The following is a 17,894-nucleotide window of genomic DNA, read 5'->3' on the forward strand; positions in this document are numbered from 1 at the left end:
ACAAATATGATAATCCTATTTTCATATATCTCTATGGCCTACCTTAAAATTTAAACAATTTACAAATTTCTTTTAATATTAAAGGATCAAGTTTATACATCCCTTGACTGATATTCATATTATGGCTGTAATTTTCTTTTATAAAGCTAGATTCAATGATATTCCTTTCCGGTGTGTTATTAGAATATACAATCCTTTTTGCCCATTCCCAATTGATAGCATGATTGTTCTCACTAACATATACAAAAATACCACTGTTCCTTTGTGCATATCTCAAACATTGCTTATGCTGTTATATTCTCTTTTCCAGTGCTTTACCCGTTTGGCCAATATAAAAGTTGTCACAAGACTTACAAGGAATTTTATATCGTACACCCTTTAGTACTGTCAGGGGATTTCTTGATAAGTACATGTTTCATTGTTTTATTGTTCTTAAATGCGACATTAGCACCAAAATTCTTAAGAAGATGGGGATATCTTTCATATTATTGTTATAAGGCAGTACAAGCAAATTTTTTGTGTTATAAGGTTCTTTTTGGTTTTGATACATAGTCTTTTTTGCCGCTTGAAATGGCACTGTTTAATACACTGTCAGGATATTTCATTCTCTTGCCTGCATTCCTAATTTTATCTTTTTCCTCATCGATATATTCAGGGCTGCATATACGTAATGCTCGTAAAAACATAGATGAAAACACTGATTTTTTAACCTTACTGCTTTGTCCAGAATAGAAATGCACATAGGAAGAAATATTAGTGGTTTTTCTATACACACTATATTTAAACCCATTACTATTTCTTCGTATGAGGACATCCAGAAAAGGTAAGCACCCATCATTTTCCATTTCCATGGCCATACAAACTCCGCCTCCCTGATACCTGTCAGGTGTGGATCTGTTGTCGCCTATGGTCGGTATGTTTATCAGTATTGTCCCCTAAGAGTATATTGAGATTTTTAGCCAAATGAGTTTTGAAGGCCACTCCTACCTTGACACCGGCTTGCGGGTGGATATGTAGTCTCTAACGGTTGTGTATGTCCGTCAGTACTGTTCCTGTAGTATATATATTTGTGACTTCTGATACTCTGTATCAGTCCTTCGTCAATGGCTTGAAAATAAAGTCGAAACCGGTCACGACCTACACCCCGTCTCTTATTTTTCACCTGTGGTAATGTGTGTAAATGAATCATGTACAAAAGTGGTTATAGTCATCTTATATAATAATATATATATATATATATATATATATATATATATATATATATATATATATATTTATATTATATATATACACATTCATATATATATGAATGTATATATATACATATATATATATATATGTGTGTATGTATACATACATACATACATACATACATACATACATACATACATACATACATACATACATACATACAAACACACACCCCTCACCATAGACTTATCTTACTCCAAACGCCTGTATCTTCTTGGCAAAAGATCTAACACCTCTCTCTCTCTCTCTCTCTCCTCTCTCTTTCTCACTCTCTTTCCACCGAGCCCTTGCAGTCCAAGTTAACTTTTTACGTCAAAGGGGAAAGCTTAAATCTCTCTTTTGGACTCCTCTTATCAACAGTAAGGGCACTGCCCCGCGAGTTTACTCTGAGGGGATCAGTATTCCTTTGGATCTCACCGTTTGACGACCGTTTCCCTCTCTCTCTCTCTCTCTCTCTCTCTCTCTCTCTCTCTCTCTCTCAGTCGCCAAACTTTGGTACTTTGGTCCAACTACTGACTTGCATGAGCATTGACGGCTGTCCTTCGTGAGAATGTCATATATAATACTTCTTATTTTCATTAGTCTTCTTATTTTCCGCATTCTTCTTCTTCTTCTTTTTCTTCTTTTTCTTCTCTGTCCATCCTGATTTGCATGAGTCTTCAAAACTGTCCTTCATGAGAATGTCATAATAATTCTTCTTTATTTTTTCCTTATTTTCCTTCTTCTTCTGACTTGCATGAGCCTTGACAGCTGTCCTCCAAGAGAATTTCATAATAGTTCTTCTTATTTTCCTTATTCTTCTTATTTTTCGTATTCTTGTTTTTCTTCTTCTTGTTCTTCTTGTTCTTCTTCTTGTTCTTCTTATTCTTCTTGTTCTTGTTCTCGTTCTTCTTCTTCTTCGTCCATCCTTCTGACTTGCATGAACCTTGACATCTGTCCTCCAAGAGGATGTCATAACAGGTTTTCTTTTTTATTCTTATATCTTCTTCTTTGACTTCTTCTTTTTCTTCTTGTTTAAATCAAGTAGGCAGTGCGGAACACCGATTCACCGTCTCAGCAAAAACAGTGATTATCATTGCACTTCCCTGAATTTAGTAACCGGAACGAGTTTCAAGAAATGTCGTAGATTTCTCTTCCGCAAGTGAAAATTAGAACATTAAATGATTTCACCACTCGCGACATGCCACTCGATTCAAATTTCGGAGCGAACGCCGATGAGCAATGAGTGTAATATGAAGAAAACCGTCACGCAAGTTTCGATTGACTGACAGATGTCACTTGGTTTTCCTGCTGTGCCTTCCATAATATTTTATGAGCAAGCTCGTAATCTTACCGTATTTCAAGATCTTATTTGTTCCAAATAAATTTATTTCTGTTTTTCTGTAAATGCTGCAGTTTAAAAAAATCACTGTTGTTATTGTCAGGAAATTCCTCAGTGATTTCGTGACAGATATCATTAAATGTTCAGTAACCCTTTATATACAATATATATATATATATATATATATATATATATATATATATATATATATATATATATATATATATATGTAGAATCTATTGATCACTTTTACAGATACATATGTAATTGTAATGCTGTCTTAACTTCTCGAGAAGTTAAGAGGGCATTGTAATATTACAATTACACACACATACATATATATATATATATATATATATATATATATATATATATATATATATATATATATACTGTATATATATATATATATATATATATATATATATATATATATATATATATATATATATATATATATATATATACTGTATATATATATATATATATATATATATATATATATATATATATATACATACATACATAGTGTTTTAACAATACCAGAACACTAAAGAAAAAATTTATTGTTTGTAAGATATGATGTACACTTAACATTTATTTTTGAATATGTGCAACACATACACACACATATATATATTATAATAAGTATGTGCATGTGTGTGTATATATATAAATATATATACGTGTGTGTGTGCGTTGCACATATTAAAATATAAATGCTAATTCAAGTGTACGGTACTTTATATTTTACAGCTCATATTTTTTTTCTTTAACCACTTGGTATTGTAAAAACTCTACTATATTTATCGAAAGCAATATACTTGAAGGTACTGAAAATATCCCAGATTAATAGCATGCGATATTCCCACACAATATTTTATATATACCTTTTAATAATGGCCAACAGACGGAGAAAGATTTCCTTTCGCAATACTCTCGGTAAAGACTTGTGAACTTGAAACAATGTGAGTTCAAAGGATAATCATAGCTTACTAGAGAGTTAAACCTTCATTTCCGTCTTTTAGTCCTGAGTAAAGACTAAAAGTATATATATATATATATATATATATATATATATATATATATATATATATATATATATATATATATATATATACATATATATATATATATAATATATATATATTTTTTTAAGCCTCTCAAATATTTACATTGTTTTGGTAGGTCCACCGTAATTCGAACCAAATTAGTGTAATATATAATGACAATGTACATGTGTTCCTTTATAATCCCCATCTATCAGTTATATGAGCTTTCTTGTAAACTTATTTTTATAGTTTTTATCAATCTGACTATTTAGTAAAGGACATATACAGTCGAAGCTACAAACGCCTAGCAACCACTCTACCTCGTGTTTCACTTTTCCTCCGAATTATTGCTCTTTGCATTTATCACGTTTCATATCTTCGTGATTCAGTTATACGTGACACACACACACACACATACCATCTCCCATCAATATATATATATATATACATATCCATATATATATATATATATATATATATATATATATACATATACTGATTATATATCACCGTGAAAATTACAATCAGGTTAGATTATTATTATTATTATTATTATTATTATGAAAGTTATATTTCATATAAGGTGACATCACGCAGATGCGATGTTGCTGAACGTTTTCGTGGAACCAGCACTATTGATGAATGGCTCATCCGTAACCAGTCGGCCACAAGAGAGGGGTTAACATCTCCCATCAACCCTCTCTCTCTCTGTTTTCTCTCTCTATCTCTCTCTGCCATCTTCTAAGCCATTTTGCAAATCTCATCTCGTGATTCTCTCTCTCTCTCTCTTTCTCTCTCACTCTCTCTCTATATTTTCTCTCTCTACAAGTTATTTTTAGTTTTTCTCCTAAGTCGAACCCTATAAACTGAAATATTTCCCAAAGTGAATTTATTAAAGGTTGTTGTAATCTGATTGTTTAAACAAGCATATATATCTCTCTATCTCTCTCTCTCTCTCTCTCTCTCTCTCTCTCTCTCTCTCTCTCTCTCATTTTCTCATTTTCCTTACCTATATGCTGAAATATTTTCCCAGAAATCATTTGCTCATCCATAAAAACAAGCAAAATGCATTTGTTCTCTCTCTCTAATTTCTTCTCTCTATCTCTCTCATCTCTCTTTCTCTCTCTCTCTCTCTCTTTCTCTCTTCTCTCTCTCTCTCTCTCTTCGTGTTTCATTTTCTCCTCTGAGGCCTAGCAACCATTCATACCTATGATTGTTGAAATTTTTTCACGTGAAAATTTCAAGTCAGAAATCATTTGCTCATCCATAAAAACAATGTGGCTCATCCTTAAAATGAAATCATTTGCTCATCCTCTCAAAATTCTCTCTCTCTCTCTCTCTCTCTCTCTCTCTCTCTCTCTCTCTCTCTCTCTCTCTGTCATTTTCTCCCTTACCTATATGCTGAAATTTTTCCCAGAAATCATTTGCTCATCCATAAAACAAGCAAAATTCTCTCTCTCTCTCTCTCTCTCTCTCTCTCTCTCTCTCTCTCTCTCTCTCTCTCTCTCTCTCTCTCTAAGTTATTTTCTCCCTTACTTACCTATAATACTGAAATTTTTCCCAAAAGTTATTTGCTCATCCATAAAACAAGCAAAATTCTCTCTCTCTCTCTCTCTCTCTCTCTCTCTCTCTCTCTCTCTCTCTCTCTCTCTCTCTCTCTCTCTCTCTCTCTCTCTCTCTCTCTTACCTATAAACAGGGGTCTCTTGGTCCTCTATGTACCAAAGGGTGAGGACAGGAACATCGTACTGAGGAGGGGAGTGGATTGCACAAGGCAGCGATGCGTTGAAGCCCTCTACTACTTCCACTAACGAAGTGTCTGGTTCGATATCTGAAAAGAAGAAGAAGATTTGTGAGTCGATGATTTGTTTACTTCTCTTTTTTTTTTGAGGGGTAAAAGTTTTCAGAGACTGCTGTAGACATGTTTTAGTTTCCTGTAAAAGAAAACTATTGTGCCGGCTTTGTCTGTCCGTCCATACTTTTTCTTTCCGCCCTCGGATGTTAAAAACTGCTGGGGCTAGAGGACTGCAAATTGGTATGTTGATCATCCACCCTCCAATCATCAAACGTTCCAAATTGCAGCCCTCTAGCCTCAGTAGTTTAATTTTATTTAAGGTTAAAGTTAGCCATAATCGTGAGTCTGGCGACGATATATGCCAGGCTACCACCGGGCCGTGGTTAAAGTTTCGTGGGCCGCGGCTCATACAGCATTATACCGAGACCATTGAAAGATAGATCTATTGTCGGTGGCATTGATTATACAGAAAACTCGATTACGCCGAAGAAACTTCGGCGCATTTTTTACTTGTTTAATTTTATCTTGGATTTGATTCATTCATTCTAGATTGTTCGTGACGGCATTACGAGGAAATTTAGTTTCTTGAATGGGAGTTTTTTCAGCAATTATTTTGAACGTATTTTTTATTCAATCTTAGATAGTGTTTATTTATTTTAAATTTTGTATATCTGGATAACAAGGAAATTGCTGAAGAATTATAAGCATGATATTAATTATGACTGTGAATCTTGTGTGCATTTTGATAGCTTCATATTTATATATATATATATATATATATATATATATATATATATATATATATATATATATATATATATATATATATATATATATATATATATATATATATATATATTATATATATATATATATATATATATATATATATATATATATATATATATATATATATATATATATATATATATATATATATGATGCTGTAAAATGCACACAAGATTCACAGTTATAATTAATGTCATGCTTATAATTCTTCAGCAATTTCCTGTTATCCAGATATACAAAATTTTTATATATATATATATATATATATATATATATATATATATATATATATATACATATATATATATATATATATATATATATATATATATATATATATATATATATATATATATATATAGAAATCAGTTATATTTTAGAACAGAGCAAAACAACCTGTGGTGCAAAAACAGCCTTCTAGTTGCTCAGTCTGGAAAGAATCCTTTACCCAGTCCACCACAAAAAAAAAAATAATAATTCATTAACATAAATACTAAAAAATGGTTCACACATGCCTACGCTTCCATTACTTTTTGATTTGCTAATTTATCATTTGAATCCAATTTTCTCATTTACAGGCTAATACAAAAATGATTCTTTTTGATTTCCAATATTTTTTTTATCATAAGAGCATCAGAAATATATTCCATTAATGCAAAATACTTTTCTAGTAGGTCCAACATTAAAATTACGACCCCCAATCACACTGCCTCCTAATTTAATACGGAATAAAAGGGTAAAAATATAATGTGTTATCGTAAGGTGGGAAGGAATAGGTACTTTTACCAAACAACAATAAAAGATTCAAGAATTAAAACCAGACCTGTTAGGAAATATTTAATTCAGCCTATAAGGCTTACAATATTAATATCAATGTACGCTCTCGTCCAAATCTGAAACTTCGAAAAGAGTTTGTGTACGTTTGAGAGAGAGAGAGAGAGAGAGAGAGAGACTAGGCTTGTGTGAGTGCGTGGAAAAAAAGCACTTAAAACTCGAAATGTTAAAAAAAAACTATCTGGAGCGCCATGAAAACTGACATTATCACGACCCCCCTTCTCCTCCTACCCCTCCTTCCTCTTCCCCTCTCTCTCTCCCCCTCCGTCCCTCCCCTACCTTCTCCCTCCCCTCTCTCACTCCCTACCCTCCTCTGTATGAAAGCATTTGATTATCGCCTCATTCGGCGAGGTATATGAGAATAGTGAAAATCCGAGCGAAGGAAGACCCTACACTCCCTCCCCTCCCCCCCACTCTCCATATCTCCCTCCCTCTCATTATCGGAAATGAGGCCGCCGTAAAGAAAAGACTAGTATCATTTCGCCCGGGTTATGTTTGCAAACGATCCCGGGGAAATATTCGAGAGAAGCATTGAAAACATCCGTCTGTGGGCAAGGGCCCCCCCCCACCCCGGTAGGAGGAGGGAGGGAAGAGGAGGTGTTTATAGACCCCGCCCCCAGGGGAAAGGGGTTATGGACCCCCAGGGGGAGGGTTTTTATAGACCTCCAGGGGAAGAGAGGATTCTAAATCCCCAGGGAAAGAGAGGGTTATAGACCCCAGGGGGAGAGGTGGTTATTGACCCCCAGAGGAAGAGAGGGTTCTAAATCCCCAGGGGGAGAGAGGGTTATAGACCCACAGGGGGAGAGGGTTTTATAGACCCCAGGGGAAGAGAGGGTTCTAAATTCCCAGGGGGAGAGGAGGTTAGAGACCCCCAGGGGAGAGGGGGTTATAGACCCCAGAGAGAGGGAGTTATAAACCCCCATTGAGAGAGAGGGTTATAGACCCCCAGGAGGACAGGGGGCTATAGACTCCCAGGGAGAGAGGGAGTTATAGACCCCAAGGGGGAGGAGGTTATAGAACCCCAGAGGGAGATGGGGTAATAGACTACCAGGGAGAGAGGGAGTTATAGATCCCCAGGGGGGAGGTAATAGACCACCAAGGGAGAGGGGGGGTTATAGACTCCCAGAGGAAGAGGGTGTTTTAAATCCCCGGGGGGAGGGGAGAGCGAATAGGAGGTGTTTTTAGACCCCCATTGGGAGAGGTGGTTATAGACCCCAGGGCAAAGGGGTTATAGACCCCAGAGGAGAGGGAGTTATAGACTCCTAGGGAGAGAGGAGGTTATAGACCCCCAGAGGGAGAGGAGGTTATAGACTTCCAGGGAGATGGGAGTTATAAACCCCCACGGTGAGAGAGGATTATAGACCCCCAGAGGGGGCGGGGGTTATAGACTCCCAGGGAGAGAGGAGGTTATAGAACCCTAGGGGGAGAGGAGGTTATAGACCCACATGGGAGAGGGGTTATAGACCTCCAGGGGGGAAAGGGGGTTATAGAAGTTAGGGGGAGAGGGAGTTATAGACCCCCAGGGGGGAGGGACTTGGTATGGTGTGGAAATCTGGGAGAAAAATGCTTTCAAATCATTGGACAGGATAATATTTCGATATTACGAAAGCGTGGACAAGACTTTATTGATTTTATTCACTATTTGGGTTTACAATATCTCTTTATGTACGCTGTCATATAGTGATATTTATATTTACAATTGTTTACATTTGCGATTGTGCAGAGTTTTGCAATTCCTTTACGAATGTCAATTCTTATACCTGTAATGACATATTTTGAAATATGACGAGTAAAATTGTCATTGTCAAGTTATTTAAACACAAATACACACACACACACACATATATACATATATTATATATATATATATATATATATATATATATATATATATATATATATATATATATATATATATATATATATATATATATATATATATATGTCATTACAGAGACCTTCTCTGTACTTTAAGAGTTGAGTAGCTCTGGGCAAGGACTCGGAATATGAAAAAGTAAAAAAAAAATAAATAATAGAATAAAAGGTTACCGGCAGCCTTCGTGAAAAATTAATCTGCAACCACGGTCCTTGGGGCTTGGTACAGGGAGGTACTCTCTAAAACACACATTTTAAAAAGAATTGCAATATCATTTCGAGTTTAGAAACCGTTTGGGAAAGGTTATTTAGAAAATAAAACTTTTTCTTGTTTTTCATCTCAATCTTATATTTTTAAAAAGAACTGCAATATTATTTCGATTGCAGAAACTATTTTAGAAAGGTTATTTAGAAAAATTAGATGTGTTCTTGTTCCTCACATTATCTTTGGCTTGTGTTATCAGAAAAGACTAACAGGCATGAAATGCATCACAACAGATAATTAAAAGTAGTTGTGAATATTTCATTTTAAATCTAAACATATTCCCTTGATGGCAACTAAAACCAAATTATCAGAACATAAACCTTGATATTAACAATTTTATCATTTTCCCCAACTGGTTAACGTACCTCCAGCGTTACAGAATTTGGAAAACATAAACCTCGACATTAACAATCATTTTCCTCAACTAGTTAGCACACCAAAGCCTTCTACAGTGTTACCGAAATAGGAAAACATAAACCTTGACATTAACAATTTTATCATTTTCCTCAACTAGTTAACGTACCAAAACCTTCTCCAGTGTTAATAAAGGACAAACGTACACTGGAGTCTGAATGGGAACAGAATCAAACGTATCATTTCCAAACAAGAGAATCCCTGGTCTAGGAATAACATGACCCGAATTCATGCTGACTCTCGATTACAGCAAAATACTGATCGGTTTATTTGAGACACAATTAGCACTCGCCAGAGGATGGGAGATTCGTTTCTCAAAATAAGACAAAGGTCTTGCAAATGAACGTTACAAGAACAAGGGTGGTAACGAGAGAGAGAGAGAGAGAGAGAGAGAGAGAGAGAGAGAGAGAGAGAGAGAGAGTTTAAAGACAATATGTTTAAAGAGAACACATGTATTGTTGTCACTTTCAGAAACCTTGATGATGTGAGAGAGAGAGAGAGAGAGAGAGAGAGAGAGAGAGAGAGAGAGAGAGAGAGAGCTATTAATGATATGGCGAATGAGAGACACATGTGTTCTTGTCACTTTCAGAAACCCTCATTATGTGGAGAGAGAGAGAGAGAGAGAGAGAGAGAGAGAGAGAGAGAGAGAGAGAGAGAGAGAGAGAGAGAGAGGAGCTATTTGTCAAATTCACCTGCGTGCTGATGACGTAATCACTAATTGCTGTTATTCGAGCGACCTGAAGCGTTCTAACTTTGGTAAATTTGGAAAAGTTTTCCCGTGTAATTCTTTTTATAATTTTCTGAACAAATATAAACATGTCTGGCGCTATTTGGGAAATAGCTTCAATGTCAGTTCCATGGTAGTTAAGGGAACGTGTCTTAACTCATATTTTATTTAATAACAGAATTTATAACTATATAAAAGCAGTCCTTATCAGTTTTGGAGCAGTGGTTCTTAACCTGGGGTACCTGTACCCCTAAGGGGTGCGAAATCTTAAACCTGGGGGTACGAGACATGATAGCCAGTGTAATGGTACTGTATACTTACCATATGTTTGTATTGTATTGAGATTGGATGGGGGGTACGAGAAAATTTTCTGAGATACCAACGGATACTGGCACTGAAAAAAGGTTAAGAACCACTGGTTTTAGAGAGATATATTACATACTCCTCAATCCATGAAAAATGGAAAAATATTTTGCTTGTCACGAGTAGAAATTGAAAATGACATTATTGAGATAAAACAATATAATTTTTCTGAGTTTTACTCACAAACATGTCTTTCTCGACACTACGGGTTGTTTTACGAGCAAGAGCCCGTGCTGGCATGCAGCCAGCTGAATTAAAGCAAAATCAGCGATATTAGCCGATGGTCATACGTTTTATTTTTACCCTCCCACACCAACTATAACCCATTTCAGACTTATGAGACTTCTTAAATCGTGAGAGAAATTAGAAGTACAATATCTGAGTGAATCTCTCATAAGTTAGACGATGTTGTTTCTGCTACTCTAAAGAGTCAAGAGAGTTGTTAAGTCTCTTCTTAAATCATGAGAGACAACAGGGAATCTCTCATAAGTTAGACGATGTTGTTTCTCCTACACCAAAGAGACAAGAGAGTTTCAAGTTCGCTTTTGCTAGTTGGAACCACCGGATGTACCCCTTTGGGGTTCCAGAGAAAGAGGTTAGGGGTTTGGGGGTTGGAAGAGGAGGTTAAGTAGAAAGGGAACGTGGGGAGAGAGAGAGAGAGAGAGAGAGAGAGAGAGAGAGAGAGAGAGAGAGAGAGATCTTGAAACTGTCCTGAAGGGAACTCGAGAGTCCTTAATTAACAAGTTTGTCCTTACGGATCTCTTGGAGGGATAGACCACAGAAATAGTAGACCATTTCAAGAAACTCAACCGTGGATATTTAAGCCTTGTATTTAGTGGGTTACTCATTTGTCGACAGTAGTGTTCCTGTACTCGTGTAGTTACTTTGTGATGTTTCTGTCCTTAAGTATGTTTATAGAGAAATGAAATTTTACATGGAGATGGTCTGTCAAAATCATTTTTATAGGTTTTCACTCAGAAAACACTTTGAACAAAATAGAAATGAGTGATAGTTGAAGTATATATATATATGTGTGTGTGTTTATATATGTATATATGTAGTAAATATATATATATATATATATATATATATATATATATATATATATATATATATATATATATATATATATATATATTCATAAGAGAGAGTTCATGTTATAAAATAAACCATAAACCGAATGACAGTGATATCATTTAGTTATGAAAACAGTGAAAGTTATAAGTAAACTAGACACACATACACATACATACATACATACACACAAACAGTCACACCCACACACACTTGAAGCGAACTCAGATGCAAGAGCAGGCTTAATAAAGACTAAACTATTTTGAGAGCATAATGGGCGTGTTCTATTCATAACACACGATACAAGATGGTAACATCATTAACTATCATGTTGCGTTATATCCTGAGAAAGTGTCTCCATGAATATAAATCACACGAAGTTCTAAATGTCTCTGTACAAATAAATCACAAAACGTAAATCTTTAAATAACTGTTAAATTAAAGCAATCACTTCTTGGTTTTGTCAATAACTATCCCTGAGGGAAGACAAAGTTTACCTCTGTCGTAGCAAGAAGACGTGAGTTTCATTTATACGGAATCTGAAGTATTATACCTCCGGTGTTAAAATGCTTTCATGGTATCGAGATATCGAACTATATAAATTGTCTCTCGGTAATTCAAGTGCTAAAGTGCTTTTAAGTTAAGAGGCTATCGCGTTATCTAAATTGTTTCTTGTTAATTTAAGTGCTAAATTCTCTCCAGGTATCGAACTATTGAGCTGTAGATATTGTCTCTTGTTAATCTAAGCGCTAAAATGCTTTCAAGGTTAGTGAACAATATAAATATTCTTTTATTACATTAAAAATATTGTGATGTGTAAACAGTCGCTTGAATTTGATAGATAATATTAAATCTTATAACAAATTTAATTTTTTCTTAGTGCTACTCATCCTTTATTGAATCAACTTATTTTTTGAAAACTTTTATTCTGGTTAATGTCATTACATAATGATACACTTTTATTAAGTGTATCGTCAAAATGTTGAATATTTAATTATATTACGTAAGGTATTTCATTGATAATGAACTTTGAAGTTAACTAAGTCCATGTTTTGTGTTTAACATCTTCCTATGAGCAAATGACAGCAAATGAATTTTAGTTCTGACGATCGGAAATCATTATTGCGAATTAAATACAGACACCTAATCTCCCCCCACTCAGATCGTTACAGCCATACGAACTTTCTCTAAAAGTCTAGGAGTTATTCTTGATTGCAAATATTCGCTTTCGAGAAACAAATCCATTCTTTCTCTTCTTGATCTGCACTATTAATAGTTGATCTGCTGAAAGTCTTTCCAGATTTATAGAGACCTTTATAAATTCTCTGCCATGTTTTGAATATGATTCCCCGGTTTGATCTGTATGAGATGAAATACTTCATAAATCATTGGATAAAAACGCTTTTTTTTTTTTTTTTTTAAGGCCAGATTTCAATATGTCTTCTCCAGCACCTTTGTTTGATGGCCTCATTGTAAATGCATTATACTTTTTCGTTTTATTTTCATCAGTTGTATTCAGATGTCCTGGGACTGAACTAGACTACACTAGATTTAGTTAGTTTCATAGAATAACATTTTCTTTCATGAGGCTCAAATGCCAGAGAGTTTTTCAAAAGATTTCTCCCGGGTGTGATTAACTGATGGGGTGATCTCCTCTATCTTGCAGTTGAATTTTCTGGACTTCGGAGGTTCAAATTGGGTACAATTTATTGGTTTATTTTTTAAGGAGTAAGCTCACATGCGCCTCGCTTCGTAACTTTCATGTTTTTATCGTATTCGGTTTTCTGTATAAATTCTCTTGTATAGTTTATATGCACTTATGTATTGTTTTTATACAGGGCTTATAGGAGTGGTCCTTTGTAATAATAATAATAATAATAATAATAATAATAATAATAATAATAATAATAATAATAATAATAATAATAACAATAATAGTAATAATAATGGAGAAAGCAATCCACAGTTATGTGTGGGTATATATATTTAATAATAATAATAATAATAATAATAATAATATAATAATAATAATAATATACTTTCTTTAAAGTGCAAGCTAACTGTTAAAGCATTCCCGTCATTCATTAGTCTAAATAATAATTAGCCTCAGTAATATTTACTATACAAATTGCATTCCTGGTTCAACATTTAATGAATACTTAATTGTTTCGAGAGTCCTCTCAGTATATAAAGAAAACCATTTGACCGTAGCCCCATTGGTTTGGAGCCGGGGGGGGGGGGGCGCGCATAGTGCCATCAGTGCACCTCACGCAGTGCACTGTAGGCATTGCTTAAGGTTCTCTGCAGCGTGCCTTCTTCAGGCCCCTTGCTGCAACCCTTTTCGTTCCTATTTCAAAGTGCAACTACGAGGTTTTCCTGCTGTTACGCCTTTCAAACCTTTTTTTTTTCACTCTGTTTCCCTTTCAGCGCTGAATGACCTCATCATAGGTCCCAGCGCTTGGCCTTTGTCCTAGATTTTATATTCCATTCCATTCCATTCCAATTGACAGCAGCTGTGAAATCTTGTGATCTCCAAATATTTAAGCGAGGAGCAAATTCATTCCTTTCTTTCTCTTGTCGTCCCCTGAATTTCAGGTGCATCGATTTTGTTTTCTACTCTTTCTTATTTATTTGTATTTATTTCCGTCATTTGTATAACCTCATTTGTAAATCTCAAACCCCCACCATAGTCCGGAGGTTGGAACGAAATGGGAGGGTGGGGGGGGTTTGTTTATTTTTGCGTGACAGGCCACTCGCTCCTTAATGGACAGATAATCCAAGCATAAACAGGCAATAAGACCCTGAGCTGAAAGCACTGTGGTGCTCAAACATATGAGACGTTCAGGTCACAGTATTAATTGGAGTGAGTCTGCACACACACACACATATATACATACATACATAGACACACACATATATATATATATATATACACAGGGTTTACAGTTTATTCAAAAACTTATATATATATGTATATATATGTGTGTGTGTGTGCGTCTGTATATGGCCTTTGTCCTAAAATACTGAAGCATTTCTCTTACATCTAAATAACTAGGCGTCATCAGTTCAGTTGGCATACGCAAAAGAAAATAATGGTTGCTTTTGTTATTACGTATAGGTATCCGTTGTAATTTTAATAGCCTTAAATATTATGTTTTTCAATAACAAAGGAACGGATGTCTGTATATTCATTTTTTACAAGTCATAAATCATATTAAGTGATCTAATCTTTAAGTCATTTTTAAGAGGTTTTTGTCTTTCTAGTCATCAGATCCTGGTGCTAAGGTCGAAAATATTGTTGATATTTCTGAAAAATTACAATTTGTAGTGCATTCCGTCAACTGTGCTCTACAAAGAGCAAAAATATGCAAATTTTCTTTTAAAATATTCAGTTAACAATAGGACATCCTTTTATTCAACAAAATTTAAACGCGTTCCCTCACACTAAGCGCAAAAATTTCAGAAAAATTAAACTTTCTAGAGGGTATCATATATAATTTTCATATAATTTTACTCTTCGCCCTACAGAGAGTAACATCATGTAATAAAAATGTAAATATTCACTTACCGTAACACATCATTTTGAGCAACAATATTTAAACTCTTCCTCACAACAAATGCAGAAATTTTAGAAAAATTAAAATTTATAGGGGGACTCATATATAATTTTCATATAATTTTACTCTCTGATCTACATAGAGAAAAAATTAAATAAAGAAAATCTAAATATTCAGTTATCATACACATCGTTTTGATCAACAATATTTAAACGCTTTCCCTCACAGCAAATGCAGAAGAAATTATTTTCCTATACTCCAAGAACTTTAGAAAAGACAGAATTATATAAATAAATTAAATGATCAGTTATCGTAAGACAGCCTTTTGATAAACAAAATGCACGCGCTTTCCCTCACAGGAAATGCAGAAGAGCTTATTTACCCAGCCCCCTAGGACAATAAACAAGACAGAATGAAAAATAATGGAGTAGCCTCCACCATCCACGCAAAACGACCCACTAGTTACGTGTCTGCCGTCACGAAGCGAGCAAACAAATGAGATCAGACAACGGCATTAGCGTGTCTGCGTGTGTCTGTGTGTGTGTCTCTCTCCCCTCCCTTAACTATGTAATCAGTTGTTGCGTGATGGAAGAGGATGTGTACTTAGACTGAAAGCAGCTACGTCTCTGTTTGTTTTGCGGGTGGGCTGAGTTTCCTTTCATCTTAACCCTCGCGCTTTAGGGCGTACACGATCCTGTTGCCTGCAGGATATGGTACGACTTTTATGTGACTTCTGGCTCCCCCCGAGGGGTTTAAGGACCCGGTGGGGTGCTCCATAAATAATCTGGATTTTGTTGTTATTATCATTCAGAAAATAAAACCCTGTTCAGGGGAATATTTGACTTGAAATTAAAGCTTCCAAAGTATATAGTGCTGATTTGAAAGAAGTTACAGTAAGATAATAGGAAATGCAGAAAGAGAAATACATAAGGGCAAGGTGAATTGTATTAGGGTAGCAATACATTGCAATTTTGCTTGAATTTTTATGGCTATGTTTAATCAACATCCTCAGTAGGGAGACTATTCCACAGTCTAACGGTGTGAGGAACAAAAGACCTCTGGAACTGCGAAGTTCGACAGCGAGGCACATTTACTGCATACTGGTGAAGGTGTTCAGCAAATTTGGTTGCCCTCGTCAGGAAAAGAGGGTGAAGGATCGACTGTGACAGAAAAATTTCTATTAAAATACGTATGTCAGTTCTTCCCATGCCCATAATGCTCCAGTATTATTATTATTATATTTTTTTGGGGGAGGGTGTCTATCACAGTCATCCTATTCGACTGGGAGGTTTTTATAGTGTGGGGTTCCGGGTTGCATCCTGCTTCCTTAGGAGTCCATCACTTTTCTCACTATGTGCGCTGTTTCTAGTAGCACACTCTCCTGCACGAGTCCTGGAGCTACTTTGGCATCTAGTTTTTCCAGATTCCTTCTCAGGGATCTTGGGATCGTGCCTAAACTCAGTTTTTTTTTTTTACCGAGACGGATTTGCACTCACTCGCAGGGGTGCCCTTTTAGCTTGGAAAAGTTTCCTGCTAGCTGATTGGTTGCAAGTATTTTGTCCGAATAGCATCATTGTTTTCAAATAATTACCAAGTAATGTGAATCGAAACTTATTTACTAACCTAAATTTCTCCCTCAGATATATGTTTTGTCAATAAATAATGTTAACGAATAAAGAGATTATAAAATATTGATGGTAAGTCTAGATTTAATAACAACACCCGCCGAAGTCAACAACAGGAGCTTGTTTTCGGATGCACGCTGCATAATTTTTTTACTTTTCACATATTTTAACACCAATTGGGATAAATTACACTAAGCATAAGAAAAACATGTTATTGTAAACTTTCTTTGAATACCAGAATCTACTAAAAACATGGAATTAATAAAATTCGTTGTTGGTGAAAACTTCCGGGGAGGTAAAAGGAACAGCCTGTGGCGGCAAAACTATCCCAGTTGATTGTCATTGCAGCATTTTCCTGATTTATGTCATTGCAGCTTCTCCCTGATTTATGTAAATGTTGAAATCAGTATTATGTTATTGAGATTACTTTAATGGCTATATCTGCAATTAAATAGTTTCTATGCTTTTTTTTGTAGGTGCACACTAATAAAAATATATTTCGCAGAAATTAACAATTTACTCTTTCATGTAAGTTACAGCAGACAATGCGAGATAAGAAAACTTTTTATTTTCTTATTTTGCGTTCTGTTCAGGACACATATAAGGTTAACACGAGTTTCTGCGGATATTTTGAGAAGTAAAAGAATATGTGACTGAGTAGAAAATGTACTATATACATATACATTTTAAGGATGATTAGGCTATAGGCGTCTACTGTTAAATACCGAGACGGGGATGGAAGGGAGAGGGAGGGGTATCGCGGTTGTAACTCGGTGAAATTATGAATTCGTTTAATTGTGATTTTTATGCAATTTATGGAACACTACAGTATCCTCAAACCGAAAATAGTGCTATTAATAGAATCTATACCTTTATGACAAAATTAGCAAACCCTTTCTATACGGACTTATATCATAGACCTACATACACCTAGCCTAAAACTTATATCAAGCA

General features: G+C 35.1%; 1 protein-coding gene across 1 annotated transcript in view; it reads right to left on the reverse strand.

Annotated features, from left to right (window-relative positions):
• The window catches only part of LOC136826268 (nephrin-like), a 166,254-nt gene that overhangs the window by 69,484 nt on the left and 78,876 nt on the right, over nt 1-17,894 (reverse strand). The window contains 1 exon segment of the mRNA XM_067083400.1: nt 5,312-5,453. Within this exon segment, the coding sequence (XP_066939501.1) occupies nt 5,312-5,453 (142 nt within the window).

The sequence above is a fragment of the Macrobrachium rosenbergii genome, chromosome 40, assembly GCF_040412425.1.
Source record: "Macrobrachium rosenbergii isolate ZJJX-2024 chromosome 40, ASM4041242v1, whole genome shotgun sequence".
Taxonomy (NCBI): domain Eukaryota; kingdom Metazoa; phylum Arthropoda; class Malacostraca; order Decapoda; family Palaemonidae; genus Macrobrachium; species Macrobrachium rosenbergii.